We start from the raw sequence: 22,117 nt of genomic DNA on the forward strand, positions 1-22,117 counted from the left end.
TTCTCATGTAAATTTCAAATATACTCAATCAAGTTTTTTGTACAACTTTTATATATCTTTTATAATTTATTATTACTTTTTTTAATTTAAAATTTTATAAAAAATTAGCAACGGACAGAAAATTCTGACCAATAGAAACAAATAAAATAAAAAATTGGAAGAGACTAAACAATAACGAGCAATGTACCAGTCATGCTTCGAAGATTCAAGAGTACATTGTGGTGTTAAACTACTACAATTCACTCATTTTACAAGTGTAATAATCACTTATCACTGGTTTTTATCAACCGAAAGAGCACTATTCCGAATTTACAATTGTACAATCATAAAACAAGACACAGATGAACGCCATGCGGACAACAATAAACTGGACTCCCCCTCCCATCCCCTCCCCTCCCCTCCCCTCCCCTCTCCGCATAAGCCATTTCTCTTTCTTCCTTCTTTGTTCAAAGAGAGGGTGTTGAAGGTCATCAGGTCATATACATATCTTCAATGACTTTCTGCAATTCGACACGAACATGTCAGAATAATTTTCTAAAACCACGTTTATTTTCAGGGTATATAGTGCAGATCTGACTACCTGATAATATTTTAAAAATTGGGCCCTCTTCTTCTTGTAAGTTGGCCCTAGAAGATCACGTTCTATGTCAAATGGCATCGGGTCAAGGTGAACAGCTTTAATGAATTCAAATCCCTTTAACTGTCAAACACAAGCAATTAAAATCTTCACTCTAGTTTCACCACTGATTTTGAGTGTACAATCAGACGAGTGGACTAAGAATAAACACATGGCCAAAAAATTTCAACGCCCAGAAAGGAATAAAGCATTAAATCAGTGTCAACCTTTTCCTTTTCACCAATACTAGTTAACTCTCCAAGAACATAATTTCTTGCTCTTGGATCATCACACATGGTGTTCACATCTGCGGTAACATCATTCACTTGAGCCCATTGTTTCAAAGATTCCAAATTCGGATTCACAACAGCAACAAGAAAGGACTTGTAACTATTCCCGTAGACCCATATCTGAAACATGATTTGGACATTGTTGGGGCAAAAGCTTAGCACATGAAAATTGTAAGATGGAGTCTTGAAAGAAAAACGAACCGCATCAACACTTGGGGACAAAGAGTAAATGCTCTCCAGTTTTTCAACAGATACATATTCCCCTTGAGAAAGCTTGAAAATGTTTTTCTTGCGATCAATAATCTTCATGCTACCGTCTGGTTGCCATTCGCCTATGTCACCTGTATCAAGCTCAGGGCAAACAATATTACTAAACATAACACATCAAGAAACTTAGCATAAACGTAATACTTGAATAACATACCAGTATGAAACCAATCACCGATCATCACCTCTTTGGTGAGATCTTCACGTTTGTAGTATCCCGAGAACAAGCACTTCCCCCTGATACATATTTCTCCACGAGGAGAACTTGAAAGGGCGTCGTATCCCATATCAGGAACAGATTCCAGGCATATATCCACCATAGGCAGTGGAGGGCCCACGGTACCAACCATTGCCATTTTATCCGGTTGAGCAGCAAAAGACCCCGCACAGGTTTCAGTTAAACCTACAGCACAGCACACCACATGTATCGATCATCACAATCAAAGACATAAGCTTTAGGACACATAGCGTTAGTTTTAGTATACTATCAACCATATCCCTGAAGAACATGAGCACATGTCGCCACACGGAGGAAGGTTTCCACGCTATGAGAAAGAGGCGCTGCTCCAGATAAGATGAGCCGTAAATTCCCACCTAAACCTTCGTTCACCTAAAATTTACAACTCAAAGGGTTGTCGACACTTGGGATCACATTCAAGTTAATCTGAAAAATAATTAAGAACCAAAAGCTGGCAACAGCTGTTAATTCATCACCTTGTTGAAAATAATTTTGTCAAAAATTGGAGCTGCTTCTACATGTTTATAGCCTTTATGCATGTTATGCAGCTTGCTGCAACATCAAAGTATTCCATCATCAATGTATAAAAGAAATATTTTTAAGGAATCGAAACCTTTAACTACATCAATGGTTGTCCCTACAAACAAATTTTAAATATGTTTTGCATACTTTATGCAACTAGGAGATAATCCGATATTTGACTGTCATATGTTTTTCAGATGGATGGAGTAAATGACCATATAATACTATAACACACATATTCTTATCACATGTTTTCAGCATTTTGATTCTTACATAACCAACATCCTAGATAATTTTTGAAATTTAAGAGGCATCATGAAAAGAATACAGCACAAGACAATCTAATTCACACTCCGAGGCATCATTTCTAAATTTTGATTCTTACTAGGAATAAGCAATATTAAAGAGTGCATGTTTGAGGACCCCGGCTGAAGAGATCTTCTCAATCAAACCTGAAAAGCGTCAAAAGTTGCCAAAATAAGCACAAGACAACCTGATTCACACATCATCTGCAGAAACTAGATTTTTGACTAAGCAATTTAACAGGTATTTGCAGAGCGTCATGCGTTGGGAAAAGTTCAGAATACACTTATTCTGAATTTCTAAGTGTAAATTTGAGGTTGGAGTTGGAGTGGATGGAAGTTGGCGAATTTTTAAGATGAACATGAACACATGAAGGGACCTTTTTACCCATTATTTGTGAAGCATAGTTCATAAAAACCTGAATATATTCTGTCCAACACTCGAGGAACAGCACAGAATACAGTTGGTTTAAGCTCATTGATATCGTCAAGCAAACGCTTAATATCCTGAAAACCATTCATAACAATTGAGTCACTGTTTACAAAATTTAATTTAAAGAAGCTGAAATCTATTCTTCTACACATACTTTATGCCAAAATCCAATTGCAGCACCTTTCGAGATGAACAATTCTTCAGTTACCCGATCAAATATATGTGCCAAAGGGAGAAAAGAAAAATACACATCTGTCTCGCAAAACTGTGATTGAGAGAGACCACATTTAATACATTCTTATTTTTCAAAATAAAGGGGTGAGAAAAAGGCTAGTTCTAGTAGCTCGGTTAGGCATGAAGAGTATACGAAGACAATATGAATTCACCTCTTGATTCATGCTCTCCAAATGGTTATTGACTCCAAATATAATTGAAAGAATGCTCTCATTGGAAATCATGACTCCCTTGGGGTCACCTGTTGTCCCACTTGTGTACATTATTGTACAAATATCTGTTTTATTCTTGATGGGAAGGTCAAATCGGTTGTCAATTCCCTGGAGTAGAATATAATTGAGGTTAATGCAATAAAACTAGCTACCCATTTATGAATGATGATGATGCAATTCAACACAAAAGATACGCTGCGCAAATCCCACAAGGAGGGAAGAGGGAAGTTTTATTAGGACAGACACAAAGTGTAATAATAGTTTCATTTTAGTTGATAGAATCGGCCTACCAGAAGTAAAAAATCATTCCAAGAGTACATTTTGATGCCAAAGTTTCCAGCTTCCTTCTTTTGTTGTAGGCTGATCTTTCCGAAGCTTACAATTGCTGTAGCAATGTATTAGTGACTTCAAAGGATTATTGTTTGATTTCCCTATAACGAAATCCCGAAAATGGAACTTACTCTTCAAGTATTTTTCACTGCTAGGAAATGTTTTCAGTACCTGCATTTTTTGTTAAAAGCTGTCAGATAACTGAAGCAGTTGGTGCATCAAGTTTCTGAATAAAAGAGGTAAAAAAAAAAAAACAGTTTCCTCATAATTAATATTTGCAATAAACTCATTACCTCGGAAATTTTGTTTTCCTCGACAAAAACAATAGAGATCTCAGCATGGCTAATAATAATTCCACTGCTCCAGCACCTAAAACCATGAATATACGGTGTTATAAAGCTAAATTCCAATTATGGTTGCGGAAATGATGCATATTGTATACATTTCACCATGCCTAACAAGTTCTTATTCTGTATGGTAAACGGCCACTGCACACATTCAGGAACTTACCAAGAGTATCGTATAAGGGAACACAGTACAGACCATAAGCATTGCAAGCCTGCCAAAGATATACCTACTGTTAAATTATTCCCCCATAAAGGAATTACTCATATGCAAGCATCAAACAGGTCAAATATTCAATATTGCATACATAAAAAAGAAGGAGAATATATTAATTAAATGGTGGAAACGAAACACCAGAAAATATAGGCCTTGGATGGTCAAAAATCACAACTGTCCAATAAGCATAAAATTTAAGTTGTATTCCTACAAATAAGCTTCAATAACCTGCATAGCAATAACCCAGTTTGAGCAGTTTGCTCCGTAGATACCACATCTATCACCCTGTACAAAACAGAATAATCAATAAACAAATATATGCATGTTATGAATTTATGATTGATAGGTTTGAGTTCAAGTTTTTAACTTAATTGTGCGGAAATGAACACCAACACATATAAAAGGAGTTGAATCGGACATTGTGGAACGAAAATTAGTTAGTTCTAAAGAAAAGATTCCATTGAAAAGCTTGGTTGGTGCATTTTCGTTATCGACATGGCACAAACCAGTCTACATATCAATAAAACATGCTGAACTTGGAGTATTATTATTAGCTCAACCTACAACATTTACTCATAACTTTAGTTTTATGTCTTAAACGGGCATCTACCTATTGAAGTTGAAGGGATAAAATCTTACTTGAATGGCACCACAAGAACAAATGGAGGCTCCGATTTTAAGAACTAAGTCATAAACTTCTTGATAAGTGGACCACACATATGAACCTGCCTGCAAGCACTCAAAGTTCAAATATGAAAAAATGTACTATAGACGGTGTTTACCCCACCTCTTCGGCATCACCAATGCCACTGAACAAAAATATAAAATAGAAGATATAGAAGCATTAAAAAAATAAATAGAAGATATAGAAGCATTAAAATATCTTCATACCTTCCCTCTCACGATTTCCCGCTCGCCAAGCATTGGATTATTGGGAAATTTTTTCACAGACAGACTGCAATTGAGGTCACAAAAATTTATGAATATATTTAAATTATGTGCTTGATCAGTGCACAAAGTGAAAATTAGTCCAATTCCAAGTAGAAAGATTGTGATACCTCTTAAAATTAAAAATTTAAAATAAGCTTATAATAGACTACAATGTATTTTTATAGCAACTTGAGTTAATTATTTTCATAAAACGAAAGACGAATACGAATTAGTTGCTATAAGAGCTCATTGTGCCAGTCACGCAGGTGCGAGCTCGAACTCGAGCTCGGGACGTGGCGGAATGATATTAGAGATGGTCATGGGCAAGGAACACAAGGAAATAAGTGAGCGGGGCAAATTGCTTCATACATGAGAGCCACCTCTTGAACTTGCGGGACAAAGTGCTACATGACGGGAGCCACCTCTAGATTTTCGGCGCTCATGCATCGAGAGGTCAGGCTGCGACGAGAACGTCGCATTCTGAAGGAGGTGTGATTGTGATCTTTTGTCCCACATGGTAAAAATTAAAAATTTAAAATGAGTTTATAATAAGCTACAATGGACTTCTGTGGCAACTTGGTTTAATCATTTTCGTAAAGCGATGATATATAGACAAAAATGTATACCCACATTCGAAACATCTGCTTGCAAACAATTTACATTCACAGGTGGTCAATGAATTGACTAGTTCACGAAAATGGATTGCAATGCAAGCGAAGTAGCAGCAGAGTCCTCAAACACGGGATGTTTGGATATCAAGCAAGAACGGAGAGAAAGTACATAAGAAATCTTCTTCTCATGTTTCATATTTGGACATTTTTTTATATACATATTTTCAAGAAAGTATCAGTCGCAAAATTCAAGAAAAAGATAAAAAAATTCCTTACCAGAAAATATCCCAACAACTATCAAGTTCTTGAGGGAGAGGAATGAATCCATCTTTAGCAAGCACGTTTCTATAAACTGGCCCAATTGATGGCTTCCCATCTTTGCCTTCCTTTGCCTTCTCAATCTCTACAATGAACTTCTCTGTTTCCACCATCAATACCCTGTGTCAATTTTCCTACAAGAAATATCGTAAATACTTATCGGAATTGAGGAAAAGAACATATGGTAGTAATTAAACATTGCAATTGCCATCTTATATTCTTATAGAAACTCCGGAATCAAAATCTCTTGTTCAGAACGTTCAAGATTCTTGGTGACCAAATCTACCAATCTCTTCCTTAACCGATTACCTAACGCAGACTACATATTTTATTTCTATAAGAACTATAGGAAAAAGGCATGACGTTTGGTTTCTGCATGAAATTTTTGTTTATTTATTTATATATTATATAATTAATAGTTGGTAACTGGTAATTTTTGAAATATGGTAATATATACTCAAATTTAATAATAGTTGGTTTAAAAAAAATATTTAACTAAAGTAGTTAACTATTTTCCACGGATTAAATACCTGCTTGTGAGTCCCGAGGTCGAACTTGGTATGCCCGAAGATTGATGTTGGAATAGTGTCCTAAAAGCATTGTTATTAGACTATGTTTTTATATTATTAATAAAAGTGACATTTATTATTGAATATATTTACATGAAATTTATTGTCTTAAATATCATAGAAAAATCCCTAGTTTATTGGATGTAACCATGATTTTAGTATATATAAAAGTTATACATACAAGAGGATTAAAATTATGGATAATAAACTTAAATTAAGTTCGTGATGAAATTAATTAAATTATGGGATCTTTAATTAAAGCATCACTAATGTGACCCATGAACATTAAGAATGTGACCATCTTATCCGGACTGTCGATGTAGAGACATCTAGACGGGGACATTTATATATAATGAGATTATGTAGGACTTGGACCGGTTTAATTAAACATTTCATAATAAATTCCGTTAGTATGAAATTTAAATTAAATCACAAAGATGATCATATATGAATAAATCTGAATCCTGAAGTGATTATAGACTCCTGTTCATTTCAATGTGATTCTTGATTTGCTTGTTTAAAGTTTGCAATTATGCATTCTCAAGACTTGCATTTTAGATTTACATTTGAAATTAATGGCTGAGAATATGAATTCACAGACATGGAATCCATTCCTTCTTGCGAGAAGCAGAAATATAATTCCCTCATTTGTTAATTCTAGAACTGAGTGTGGGCCCAATTAATTTAAAATTGAATTATAAATTGAACCACTCACTAGTGAATTAATGGTAAATGAGGATAAGAATTAATTGAAGAGGTAAACGGAAAATTCCTAGCTTCAATTATGAATTGTCTATGGAGGATTAATTCATATGTAATGATTATATCAATGGACTACTCGTTTTGTAGAGTAAATATTTCATAATGAAGAAGAGTGCAATTTCATATTTTTAGTGGAGTAATTATGAAATTAATAAGTTGGGTAAATTATTTAAAGAGTTTAATTATTTATCTAATTTATTGGAGCTTCTAATTATGAGTTCATGGTCCCCAGTACGTTTTTCAAATTAATGACGGATAAGAAATGCAATTTAGAAATCACTCGAGATAATGAAAATTTGTTTCCATATCATCAAAGGTTTAGATATAAATATAATTTAATATGAGTTATTAATTATATTTAAATTATTATTATGATATAATTATAAATTCAATTATCGTGATAATATCATAAATATACAGGTTTTTTCAAATTTGATCAACTCAATTGAATAAAAAAAAAATCAAATTTGATAACTTGTATATTATTATTGTTGAATTTAACATGTGTAAAATGTTTTCATTATTTAAAATCAATGCAATCTCAATTACGTATAAAAATTGGTTTTTAATTACGTATAAAAAATGGTTTTTAATTGTTGAATTGTTTTCTGAATCACAGTTATATATATAGAACAATTCATGAAATTGGTTGATACGAAAAAAAAAAAAACCAATTGAAGAAAAGCCATTTAAAATATATATATATATTTTCATTTTGATGAAAATATATTCGAGCATGATATATTCTCTGAGAGAATAATAAAATCTGATTTCTAAGTTTGTATATTTCTGAGTGTCCACACACTACCGTATTGATAGAAAAGATTGTATTGGAAAGCTGTGGTTTCTACAGATCTCGGATTCAAAAAAAAAAAAGAAAAAAAAATTACAAAAAGGTTAGTTTTTCTAGAAACTAATTTTATTTAAATTCATCATTAATTTATATTCATATGTTTGATTATAATTTATGAAATAATGTAATCGTTTTCGCTGTGCTTCTGATTTGATCAAAATAATTTCTATAGCCGGAATAGTTCCGAAGACTATATAAATTTCTAACAATTGATAGAATAATGCTTTAAAAAAAAAAATTACAGAATGATGATAAATAAATAATTTATATTGTTACTTTCCGAAGGGCCCAAGTTTGAAAGGATGAATCACCATCACAGTTCAAAGGAAAACTTGAAGAAAAGCACTTCAATGGAGTGTGTGTCTTTCTGGAAGAGGTGCAAAGAAAAGGGATCGGAGGCCTCAGCCTCAGGTATTAATAAATATTTTGTGCTGGAATTGCTGTGGGAAGGTATATTACATATATATGTTGGTTTCTTGTTAAAGATTCAAGAAAATTAGTAGTTCAAAACAATATATATGATGGAAAATTCGATTTTTTAAGCGATCTGGAATACTCTTCTTTCTTGAATAAAGTGTTTTTTTAGACATTAATATATCCACTTCAGACAAATTCTAACTCTTCATAGTTTCGGACCACGTGGGGACTGACTGATGTTGAATTTTTTGCAAAATAATTATTATTAATGGTATCTGTGTCGGCCTTGGCCTGGATGGAGAGGAAATTTAGGCAAGCCGGTATAATTATAAATCAGTATTAATACTGTTTGAGATGACATTGTTATCTATAATTCTCTTGTAAGTTGGAAGACGAGTATATTACCATTCAGTCTCGAACTCATGTCCTCGTTCTAAATTTAAACTTAGAAAGTCGTTCTTTCTCAAAGCATACTGTCCCTAAAATATGTTAAGTTGTCCCGTTGTCTAATCAGTGGAGCAACTATAATTTCTACAATTAACAAATACACTTATATCATGTCATGACCACTAATTCTAAGATTGAAATAAAATTATTTCATCTCTCCTGTAAAAGTCATTCCAAAATTATTCATTCAATGAGAAGAAAAATGACATAATAAATCATCTGAAACTAAAAAAATATCACGATTCAACATCAGGGAGGGCTGTTCTGCAAACAGGGCAGATAATGTTTTTTTCTTAACCACAATTCAATGCAGTGAGCATTGAAACAATGCTCACATTTTGCTATCTTCCTTGCAATATCTTCAGGAAGATATATAACTCTAGGCATATTGGTCAGGCATGAGAATCAGGCACTGGATGTGTTCTGCTTTCACATAAAACTACCATTTCTGTGCAGATAGTGATTTCAGAGTCGTCCATTCCTCCTTATAGTGGTGCTGAAGTGGTGGCTGAGGCAGGCTGTGGTGGCTGCTCCAACGTCAAGAAGTTGGAATTTACCTCGTTTCTGTCTACCCTTTTTCCCAGGCACAGTAAAAATATTATGAAGATAATGGCAAAAGCTATCATGGATGGAGTGAACAAAGGTGACGCAGCATATCGTGCCTGCCATGATCTACCTCTAGAATAATCTGTTATTTAGTTATGATTCACTAATTAGAAAATCTTCGAATCTTGAAATTTGAAGAAAAGAGGGTGAAAGTCATGTTTCTTGATAAAATAAAAACGGGATTTTAAAATTTTATCTAAAGCTGGAATACCATACTGTCACGCCCCAGTGACGGGGTTGGTCGACATCGGCGTTGCTCTCAAATTTACATTCGAAAACAACAAGCCTCAGAAGTACAAAATTCATAAATCAGTCTTTTATTCATAATACTGAATATTGATTGTCTGATACAGAGTCAAAAAACTGATGTTTTGCAGCGGAAATGTAAAACCAAATATAGTAACGTCTTAACAGATGCAGCGGAAAACATAAACTATAACTGAGAAATGACAGTCTTCTTCACCAGCCCCAGAACTGGATCTGCTCCTTTTCTTCTAACAATTCTTCCTCGTTCTTATTTGAGATGGGTTTGGTGGGTGAGTGATATGGTTGTCACTCAGTAAGCGGGGGCGTGAATAACTCTCAGTTTTCAAAGTCATTTTCAACAGAAAGAGTAATACAAATAATATACAGAAACTCTTATTTTCAGAACATGAATCAGTATTCAGGAATCAGTATTAAGAACAGAAATCAGAATTTAACAAGTAAGCAAGCACTGAGCACGTTCGTGAATTTCATGGTTAAACTGATATCAGTCCCCTATATGTTCTTTCCGCTAAGGGGTGAGGCCAATAATCAGTAATCAGAATTCAGTAATGTTCAGAATATATATTCCTACCATTAGTTCACTAGGTTTCAGTGCTTCAAAAATCAGAGATCAGAAATATATAAAACATGAATTATCAAACTGATTTCAAGATATTTATACATAAACCCACTTACTGTAATTTGCTAAAAAGTTTCGGTTGAAGTTTGAAATTTGCTTGCTCTTGCTACTGGTTTCTACTGCTCGAAAATAGGCACTCTCTTAACTCGAATTTTCAAATGATACTCAAGATTTGTATAACACAAATTCAGAGATTTGAGGGTGTTATTTATAGGCAAATTTCTGACTGTTAGCCTCCCAAATAAATGGTCATAATATGCCATTTTGTGTCATTAAGCCTATATTCCATGATAAATGCTTCAGTTACAAGTCAAAAGCAGAATCAGTAGTTGTCTGCTGGAATCTCGTGCTACTGCTCTTCTGCTGCTGGATTCTATTTGCTGGAAAAATACCAGCTTCTGAAATATAAGCTGCTTCTGGAATCGCTAACTTCTGCTGAACTTTTGCTTCTGCTGCTGAAATTGTTAGCTGCTGGAATTTTTTAGATGCTGCAAAATGCTACTACTGCTGGAAATTCAGGTTCTCACATCCCTCCCTCCTTATGAAAAGTTTCGTCCTCGAAACTTGACTATACCTGATCCTCAAAGAGGTAAGGGAATTGTTCTCGCATCTTTTTTTCCGACTCCCAAGTAGCTTCCTTTTCGATGTGATTGTCCATTGTACTTTGACATATGGAATAGTTTGTCGCCTCAGTACTTGGTCTTTGATATCCACAATTCGAATCAGAATTTCTTCATACATCGGTTCTTCATTTAGATTACTCTCAACCAACAGTGGTCCAGCTTCAAGAACATGATTTGGATCGGAAATATATCTTCTTAACTGTGAAACGTGGAAAACATTATGGATCCTTGACATATCGGGGAAAGTGCTAATCTGTAAACAAGTGTTCCCACTTTCTCTAGAATATCAAAAGGTCCAACATATCTGGGATTCAGTTTTCCAGCATTATTGAATCGGATTATACCTTTCATAGGTAATACATACTGCTTACAAGATTTGTAAAGAGGGACATTCCAGATCAACTGGAATTCATCAAAAATTTCAAAATAATCATAATCAGTGGGGATGAATGAGCTAACAATTGGCTTGCATCCGTACCTTTCTTCAAAATATTCAGTTGAGTTTTTGTCTGTTGCTATAGTTGCATTTGTCGAGTTACTTAGGCAGATGATTACATAATCTGTTATATATCTGTCTGCAGATTCTCTAGGACGTGTATAAATTAAAACGTGTAATTTACATAATTAATGGCCTTTAAAATATAGTATGAAAAATTGGCCATAAGCCTTCTTGCCAGGCAGTTTTCAGGGTCGGTGAGGGTGAATTTTTTGTGTGTAGTAACTAATATCATTTGCCTAAATTCACCAGAAGCAGGAAGATTTATCATGGTACGGCCATCATCAATGCATTTTAGATTGATGAAATTTGGGCAGTGTTTCGGGGGTTGATCATATTCGAGCTTGAAAGGATAGGTAATGGGAAAAAAGTACTTTCCGCAATTTGAAGTTGGACACAAGTCCTTGGAATGTATTGTTGCAGGGAAAGTGAAGAAGAAAAGAGAGAGGAGAATTGAATGGATTTTTCCATCCATGTTGCAGGATAAAGATAAAGGTTCGACATGCTGGCCAAATATGTAGAAAAAATGGGGTTGAGGTTGGACTATATCAAAGTTTAAAACTAAAAGACAAGTTCAATGAGACAAACCTCCTCTAAATGATTCATTTTATTTGGAATTTGAAAAGATCGGGTTGAATTTTTGTTCAGTAAGCCATTCATTCTGAATGCAAAAGAATCGTGTAACTTGGAAAAGCAAATTCCATTTCCACCCTATTTCCTAGTATAAAGATTATTATGAGGATGCTTTAAAACAATTTAAAAATTCTTACATTTTATAACTTGTTTTAGGAGTTTATAAGTTGTGATGCCTTATTTTAAAAATACAAAAAAACTCTTGTAAAACGTATCGTCAATTTTGTGATACAGATCTCCTATTTTGACCACTTATGAAAAAATTATTTTTTATATCAAAATTATTATTTATTATTTTAATTATGAGCAAAGTTGAGTGATTTGTCAGTCTCACGGATAAAATCTACGAGACCGTCTCACAAAAAACCTACTATTAAAAATAGTTTGTTAAGTGTTTGATGAACTTATTTTAAACAACTTAACAATGTTAATATGTTTGGTGTTATAAGATCTTTTAATTGTCAGAATTATCCAAAAAAGATATAATATTATGAGTTAACTAATAATGAAATATATACGGAGTATACGTGCGATGCACGTAGATAACTAATAATGAATTATCCAAAACGTATACTAGGAATATATACGTGCGATGCACGTAGATAACTAATAATGAAATATATAATAATGAGATTTAGATAATGTTTAAAATCGAATAACATATTGTTTACGAGTATATATAAATCTAAATATATATAAAACACAAAAAATGAAAATATATTATGATAATAAATCATATATATTCACTTATTCATATGACACTTTTAGTCCGCGTGATTATAACATAATAATAGTTCTCTCAAATTAGAAAATATATTTTCATCCAAATATAATACACAATGGAAAAATAATAAAAATAACATAATAGTGAATTTTATCAAAACCAAAATCACGATGTACTTAAATGGAATAAACATAAACAAAATTTTGTCAAATAAAATTCTCTCAATTAACTAAATTATCATAATAATGTTAAAATAAAACCACTAAATATTTATTAAATTAAATATCAATTGTGATTTTGCTAAATAAAATAGATATATAAATAAGATAACATACAAAATTTTGTGAGACGGCTCGCGAGTCATTTTGTGAGACGAATATCCTATTTGATTCAATAATGAAAAAATATTATTTTTTATGACAAAATATTAATTATTATCGTAAATACGGGTAGAGTTAACCCATTTCACGGAAAACACACTATGAACATTGATCCTAAATTTGCAAACGCGTGTAGACACAATAATGTAGACACATTATGATTTAAATTTTCTATGAATATAATATTTCAAACAATGTTAAATAAAAATAATAAGCACAAAAACACCGGCAAACATTAAAAAATATATATAAGAAAAAAACAGTGTCACAAAAACAAAATGACATATTTAAATAAAAAATATGATGCTTCTTAGTTCATATTTAAAAATCAACTTGAAATAAAAGTGATGTATTTATATGTAAAATAAAATAAAAGATAAGATAAAAACATTAAATATTCATTAGCAATCATGAAAAAATCAACTCATTTTAGCAACCAATTTTAGTAGCAACAAAGAAAAATCATTGGTAAATTGTGAATTCAATATGCATTAATGTCCAAAGTCATTTAAGATGTACAATTAATTACCAAAAAAACCCATAAAAAACCTTTGATTTAATTTGTTAACTTAAATGAATAAGGGTATATTAGAAAATTCACAATTAGAAGTCATATATTTATATGTATGTTATATATATATATATATATATATATATATATATATATATATTAATGAAAATAGTTTTATAATCATATTATAAAAAATAGTAGTTATTAATTTAGTCAATAAAATTTTAACAATTTTGTTTTTATATCTTAATATAAAGATATAACAAAATTTTATTTTAAATTCGATAAAAAAAAAACAAAGTGATAAAATTGAGATTTAAGAAATGAGGATAAAGTAAATATTTAAGAAGATATATAAGATATTTCAGAGAAATGAATTATTAAAATAAAATTTTTTTGAAAAAAGATGAGATATCCCAATTTTTTTAAACCAATTTATAAACTATCATATGATTTATTTTGATAATTTGTAAATTGTTTGATATCAGAACTGTCCGGAGAATGAAGTAGGATAAGAGAAAAAACGATATCAAAATCTAAAAAATATCAGGCTGTTATCATTCAACATCGGAAAGAGTTGTTCTGCAAACAGGACATGTGATATTTTTTCTTAACCACAATTCAATGCAGTCGGCATGGAAACGATGCTCACATTTGGCTATGCTTCTCACGATATCTTGGGACTTGTATCCTTCCAGGCATATTGGGCAGATATAAGAAGAAGAATCTGGCTCCGAATTTGTTTTGCTTTCATTAATAACTACCAATGATGTACAAGTATTGATTTTGGAGTCATCCAACCCTTCTTGATGTGGTGGTGCTGTAGTGGCTGTGGCAGTCTCTGGCTGGATATCGGGTACATTTATCTCATCTCTGCTGCCTCTACGTTTGAACAGGAACAGTAAACAGATTGTGAATACTAAGCCCATAACAACTGCCGATGGCATGAAAATTGGTGATCCAACATATGCTCCCAAAAAATTGTTGGAATCGTCTGTAAATTAACCAAGTTTAGGATAAGAAAACTTTCAATTAGTATTACCTTAATTTTGATCAGGATGCTGTAGAAAATAGTGATGACCGAGATTTCAAGAAAAACTAGAAATTGAGTTTTACCTGTATTCTGTTGTGTATCTTCACAGGATTTGCAAACAGCTTGATTCCAGGTCAAATAAAGATCATCATCACCTCCATGAAGATCGAACTGTCCCAACCCTAAAACAGGGAGTTGCCAACTGCCAAAGACCTCGCATTTATATCGTGAAAGTAGATCAGATGAGGGGAAAGAAGTAGCCACAGTGATACTAGTGGAGTTGCTAAGACAACTGATGAGGACTCTATCCAACGGTGTGGTATTATTTGGACTTGAAGGACAAGTATAAAAGGTGTAGTTTTCATAGGCAATGACCTTAAAAGGAGAAGATGATAAGTTCAATTTATTCATCAGACGTTTCATAAGGCAACCTTCAGGATCATAGAGCTCTATGTATGAATCCAAATAGTCAATATACCGTACGTAGAAATCTCCACCATAAGGAAGAGTTACAATGGGTGTTCCATAATTTAGATTGGCATTGCAAAAAAGATTGGTATAAGTACAATTATTTTGGGGCATTTTATCTGGTAGTTTGAAAGGGTAATCTAGAGAGAAACCTCCACAGAATGTTGTTGGACAAACATTTTGTTTTTGAGCATGGACAACAGATAAGATCGAGAAAAAATAGAACAGTGTGTCAGGAATTCCCATGTAAGATTTACGGATTGGAACAGGTAGAGGAATTGTGGTCCTGTGAAGATTAAGTACATAAAAGACCGTAAGAAAATTGTGTATATTTACTTACTCCTCGTTCAAATCATCAGAAACAAGAAAATACATAAATAATTTGTCTGGATAAGAGTCTCAACAGCATAAAGACAAGTGATTGAGACAATTCCACGATATGTACAAGAACTAAACTGTTTCTTGAAGTCTGAGATGGGTAGTAGCGCAATTTCATTGGTATTAGCTTTATGCTGGCAATCTTAATGCAAGAATAATACAGCAAAAAATACTTCTCGATGCAAGAATGAATAAAAAATGCAGTTAGTGTGGGATTGATGCAACTTTTGCTACACAAATCTAGAGATACACGAGAAGTGGTTTTTTTTTTTTTTTTTATCATTCTCGTAAATAAGAATGATCATAAGATTTATTTCGCTCTTAGCAAGTATCTTTCACTTGTAGTGCTTATATACTGTAGTTTATTTATAATTTATTATTGCTAAAAAAATAGTGAATTTTAGTTAGTATATGAACGAAATCAACAATCTTGCAGTAGGGCTATACTTAAAATGTGAATAGAACTTTTCGATTTTTACAATAATTGTAATTATCATGAGATTTTACATAGTTACCGTTCCCTTTATTCCATACAACAATTTTCCATGAAATGCACTTCAAAAAACAAGTTACATCCTGTAACCATGTAAATTCACATTGGAAATTGCTTGCTTTCTTGACTTTGTTTAATCCTAGTTACTGATGCGGTGACTGCAGTCGCCTGAGCTGGTAGCTTATGTTGTGAATCAATCTGCTATCTACAAATCCGAGTTTGTTTACAAAAGCTGAGTTGTATTTGCAAGCTTATGTTATGTTTGAGAATTAGTTCTCACCATCTCCCAATCGAACCTCTTTGGTGAAATGCACACAGCAAGAAAAGCAGATTAATGGCCCAAGTATGATTGGAAGAGACCACAGCATTATGATGGCTGTTTCAACGATACCTCCGGACACCAGACCTGCAAAAATCATAATCTACATTGGAGCTAGATTTTAATCGGAAAACAAATCTGCTTGAAGAATAGAGAAACTAAAAGAACGTGCACACACACCTGTTGGATTTGGACAACCATTGCAAGAACATGGAAGCCATCTCAGGATCAAGTCTGTCTGGTTTCCAACAAAACCATAGGAATCAAACCCTGAAACCGGTATGAAAGATGTCGTAATCTCATTGCACCTGTACAACTCTTTCATTAATTGGCTTGGAATAACACTAGTAGCTACTGTAGAGGTGGAGGTATTGCTCAGACAATCAATGACAGTCAAATTAGCTATTTCCACCAGCTCCTTAGGACAGCTATAGAACGTGTAATTTTGATAATATAAAACCGCTAAAGGGTGAGAAAAAGAGAGATTGAAACTCATAAACCGCCTTGGGAGACAGTTTTCGGGATCGTAGAGTTTTATGATCAAGGAATCATAGTCTATGCTACGTACGTAAAAATCTCCAGAAAATGGCAGGTTTAAGATGGCTGTGGCCTGATCATTACATGTTAGATAAGTGTAGCTACAATTTTGAGGTTGGTTATCAAACTTATCATGTAATTTAAACGGGTGCCGAATCGGGAGAGTGCTGTTGCTGCCACAGTAAGACGTTGGACACTGTTTCTTGGTGTGGGCAGATGAAAAGAACACGAAGAAGAAGAAGGGAAGTTGGAGAATTTTCATTTGGGACTGGATAAATAATTGAAATTTTAGGTGGTAATGACATTATAATTTCGTTGCTAAGGCAGGGCAACCATGAAAGTGAGAAGGATAGGTAGATTTATCCGATTTCTACAAAGTTAGTTGATAATGACGGATTACTTACTTTGGCTATAATTTTTTCAATCAATATTTGTGAGATGTCAACGCGAATAATACGTACAAATTGTATGTAATCACCTTTTTTTTTCCAATATATAATATTTTATGGAGTTAAAGCAATTATTTATGTTTGTTAAAATAATATTACATATTGGGTTATTTTGGTCATTTTAATGCATAAATATTTTATAAATAACTTCGAATTAGAATAATTATTGTAGTAAGAGTATACTGGTTATTTAGAAAATTTGACAGCTCGGTGATCCTAATCTTTAATTGTTTTATTGTGGTAATTGTATTTTGGATATTTAAAATATTAACAGATCATGATACCTTATTATAGATGAAAAAGGACATCCAAAATATTAAGGGTAAATTGGAGATAAATCTTTAAACTCAAACTCAAGTTTATCATAACTCCTTACATCTAAAAAATTTTGTTTTCACTCCCTAAAACATTAAAAACGACAAAAATACCCTCATAATGTTAATGACTTGATTTTCTTGGGAGAAATGATATTCCTCAAACCTGTATATTTGAATAAGAAGTCTTAAGTCAGGAAGAATCTGATGGAACAGAATCGGAATCAGACTGAAGACGAGGTGTTTCAACACGAAATACATGAAGATTTGTCTAGTTTCTTTAGTCAGACAATAATATCACATTACATGGTTCAAAAGATCATGATAGAAAATCTTAGTCTTCAGATATATCAAGGATTCTCTGCAGGACATGTAGAAAAATTCTTAGGAAGTCTTAACCTAAGAAACAAAAAGCATCATCTAATCTATAAAGTTTCCAGAAGGGAAATGACAATTCCTATGGAACTTACATGAAATAGAATGGAGATACAGTTAATTCCTTCCGAAGAAATTAAGGAGAAATTACAAAAATTCAAGATAGAAGTAGACGAACAATGTATTGGATTTATATTGGAGCAATCCAAATTATGATAAAGGCTATCTTTAAAGAAGTAATAGATTCACCTATTGATATTGCTATATACGATAAACGAATGGGTAACCTACAAGATTTAGAACTAAGAACAATCTCAAGAAATCTTTGTGCAGAAAAAAATTGTAGGAGTAATTTATCCAAGAATTGGTTACAACCTGGCAGATAGAGATTTCAGTCGAGCTTTGACGTTGCATCAAAATTTCAAAGAAAAAAGGCTGATGAAAGAGGGTAATAGACCGTATTCTATTACCTATTCATATTTCATATACTCTATCTAATACACATAATTCGAAATTATTTATTAAAAATGAGTTTATTGAAATACCTGAGATATTTAAAAAATTTGCTCAGACAATTTATCCAAAAAGAGTTGACTTTCATTTAATACAGAAAACAGATATCCAAATACAAGACAAACCGATTCTACAGATGAATCAAAGTCTTAGATTGAAATCAAGAAAACTACCTTTCCAGGAAGATAGAATTACGAGCTATAGGTTTGAAAAAAACACATGTTCAAGAAACTCAACAGGTACTAAAAGCTTTTCGACAATAGGAAAGCTTAGATGTCCAGAAGAGTGGAAGGAAGTAGAAATATTATTTGATATTACGAAACAAATGAATCAATTTTATTGTAATACCATATACTATTTAGAACAACTTATGATAAAGACTTACCAAGGAATGATCAACATCGGAGAATTGGAAGTTCATATAAAAAGAACTTCAGGAAAAGAACAATTGGTTCTTGGGCTAGAGTTTCTCGAGGAACATAAACATTGGAAACGTCTAAAACACTGAATGGAGTTTATGGCTGAAGATAGGATGTAGAAAATCCAATAACCACAAGCTCATTCTTAATATATATTCCAGTAGGGATGTTATACAAACAATATAAAGCAGAATACTTTGTTGTTGTTTATATTGATTTAGGCGCTGGAATTTATACAACAACAAGAGGAATTTTTCCAAATGATTTGGAAGAAGAATTATCAAATATTGTTGGAAGAGATTTCTCCAAGAGAATCTTAATATTATGTAATGAGATTAAGATGACAGAAATCGTGATCGGAGGTGCTGGACAAACATCATGGTATAAGGTAAAAACATCATCGATTTATTTTCATGATACATGAGCTGACATTTTGCTAGAAAATAATTCTCTACAAATGTTCAAATCCTACAAGCAAGAAAATGGGATTAGACGATTAATGTTCACAATACCATGTAATCACAAAATCATAGTCAAACGACTAAGAGAGGTATTGTACATAAAATTATCAATTCAGTTTCACAGCAAGCGTGGTGATGAAAGAAAACTTTTGAACCCAAAAATGATTCTCAAGATAGCTCTACAACATAATAAGGTAGAGTTTGAATTAAAGGTTTCATTAGAAGATGTCAAGAAAAGGATCAAAGAAAATTACAATGAAGATCCATTGGCATTGTGGGATAAAAATCAACTCAAAGCCTGCATTAAAATTAAGGAAGGAAAAGAATATGAATTTGTCCGATGTAAGCTCATCCCAATGAACATAGTTGATCAAAGAGACATGCAGATAATAATCAAGGAACATCTGGACCTTGGTTTAATCAAAGCAGAAATTTCACCATACAGCAGTCCAGGATTTCTTATAAGAAACTACGATGAGATAAAAAGGAACAAACCTAGACTAGTTATTAATTACCAAGAAATTAATAATATTTTGGAGTTTGATGGGTATTTTATACCTAGTAGAGAACATCTAATTAGTTGCATAAGCAACGCACAGATATTCTCTAAATTTGATTGTAAGTCTGGATTTTATCAAATTTAGATGCAGGAAGAAAACAAGAAATTCACATCTTTCTCCACACCACAAGGACACTATAATTAGAAAGTATTACCAATGAGATTGACTAATTCACCCATATATTTCAAAAGAAAATGGATAATCTATTTAAAGATTATTTCAAATTTATGTTTATTTATATTGGCGATATTTTAATTGCATCTAAGAATATGGAGGAACATATAAAGCATTTAGAGATTTTCTCTAAAGTTTATAAAAAAAGGACTGGTTTTATCAGAAAAGAAAGCAGTCATTGACACAAGAAAAATTGAATTACTCGGAATAGAAATCGACGAGTCTGGAATAGTTTTGCAGGAACACATAGTAGAAAAAGTGCAAAATTTTCCAAACGAGCTAAAAGAAAATAAAAAATTTCAAAGTTTTCTGTGAGTTGTTAATTTTGTTGGGATGTTTATTAAGAACCTAGCAAAGCACATATGGATGGAAGAACACACATGGACTTAGTCAACTCAAGGAAATGTGTAAATATCTTCCAAAAATGGATATTCCTCAGGATGAAGATGATCTGATATTATATACAGATACCAATGATCATTGGTGAGCGGCAGTTTTAACTATGCTCACACCAGAAAGAGAAAAACCATGCAGATATTGCAGTGGACTTTTCTCACATGCAGAAGCAATCAGATGACATATCAACGAAAAAGAACTTTATGCAGTAAAAAAGGCTTTTAAAAAATTGTTATTATTTTTACTAGCAAATAAACTTACTTTGAAAGTTGATAACACACAAGTAAGAGCTTTCTTAAGAAATAGAATAGAATCTAAACCTTAAAAGACTAGATTAATAAGATGGCAAGCTCTATGGTCTGTAATGCAAAGCCCTATACTCCAAAGGCATTGAGAAGCCACTGGTTTCCTAAATGGAGAGTTTTCGAGTATAAAACTCTATACCTGGAGCAGGGGATTCAAATACTCCTAGCACAAGTGTTAAATCGGGATCATCCTCAGATGAGTCGACTGAAACAAAAATTGAAACTTCAAATCTTTATCTCTAGTTTTCAAGTCAACCCTTCACATCGGGGATTGAAGAGGGAAAGATCAACCTTAGACCTAATACAGACAGAGGTAAATCTAAGGTTGATACTAATGAAGCTACAATTTCTCCATTTCAAGTTTATCAAAAATTTTGGGAGAAATTAAAAACAAGATTAGATATTAACCCCGCCACAATCATGGTTGATGTTCCAGGAAAATATCTTCGTATAAGGACGAAACCAAATTCATCTCCAAAGGAAGTAAAAGACTTGTATGAATTTGGGGCTCTTGCCTCGGTTTATACTACATCACCCAGCTTACCAGAAATTTCAAGACTACCTAAATAGATGCAGGAAGCGGTTCATGAAACATGGGCAAATAACGGCTATTTGTCCGTGTGAGACATTCTGGAGCTATACTTTTTCAGTGCAGTACCAGAAATAGCAAGAAAAGGCTTTCACGAAGCCTATCATTTTATCAAGTTAAGAAGGCCATATATAAATGTCCAAAAATTTATCAAAATTCCTAAGACAGAAGAAACACCCCATGTTGCTTCAATAACTGAAGATGACATTTCCGCTAGAAGAGCATGGGTTCTATGGGTCTGTCTAACCGAGATAGACAAAGTCAAGTTTTCGTTTAAATATTATCATAATTCGGTAAACGGATCATTCTTGTTAAATAATTGACAGAAAAACGACAAGTTTTGCAGAAAATTTATTTGAAAAAAAAAAAAGAATTTTTTTGTGGATTAGCAAGCTGTCGGGGGAGTAAAGAAACTCGTTGGAAATTCTGCAACATAGCTCATGTGGGAAGATGGTCAGAATAGATCTGCCCAGAGTGCCTAAATCAAAAGGAGCTAGAATTTGGCAAGAGCTTCAGACTTCGTTCAGACAAGAAGCATCTTGCAGAAACAAGATCAAGTGGTG

The 22,117-nt window shown here is 32.8% G+C and overlaps 1 protein-coding gene and 2 pseudogenes across 1 annotated transcript; all 3 read right to left on the reverse strand.

The window, feature by feature from the left end:
- Positions 1 to 171: 171 nt before the first annotated feature.
- Positions 172 to 6,163, reverse strand: LOC142553374 (long chain acyl-CoA synthetase 4-like; annotated as a pseudogene).
- A 2,309-nt stretch (positions 6,164 to 8,472) lies between these two features.
- Positions 8,473 to 12,215, reverse strand: LOC142520937 (putative RING-H2 finger protein ATL21A; annotated as a pseudogene).
- A 2,113-nt stretch (positions 12,216 to 14,328) lies between these two features.
- On the reverse strand, positions 14,329 to 16,315 carry LOC142553381 (putative RING-H2 finger protein ATL21A). The gene is made up of 2 exons (XM_075663596.1): positions 14,888 to 16,315; positions 14,329 to 14,765 (listed from the first exon to the last, which is right to left on the reverse strand). Exons 1-2 carry the CDS (start codon positions 15,516 to 15,518, stop codon positions 14,329 to 14,331), a joined length of 1,068 nt encoding a protein of 355 aa, XP_075519711.1. The 5' UTR covers positions 15,519 to 16,315.
- Between the last annotated feature and the right edge of the window lie 5,802 nt (positions 16,316 to 22,117).

Source organism: Primulina tabacum, chromosome 1, assembly GCF_025594145.1.
Source record: "Primulina tabacum isolate GXHZ01 chromosome 1, ASM2559414v2, whole genome shotgun sequence".
Classification (NCBI taxonomy): Eukaryota; Viridiplantae; Streptophyta; class Magnoliopsida; order Lamiales; family Gesneriaceae; genus Primulina; species Primulina tabacum.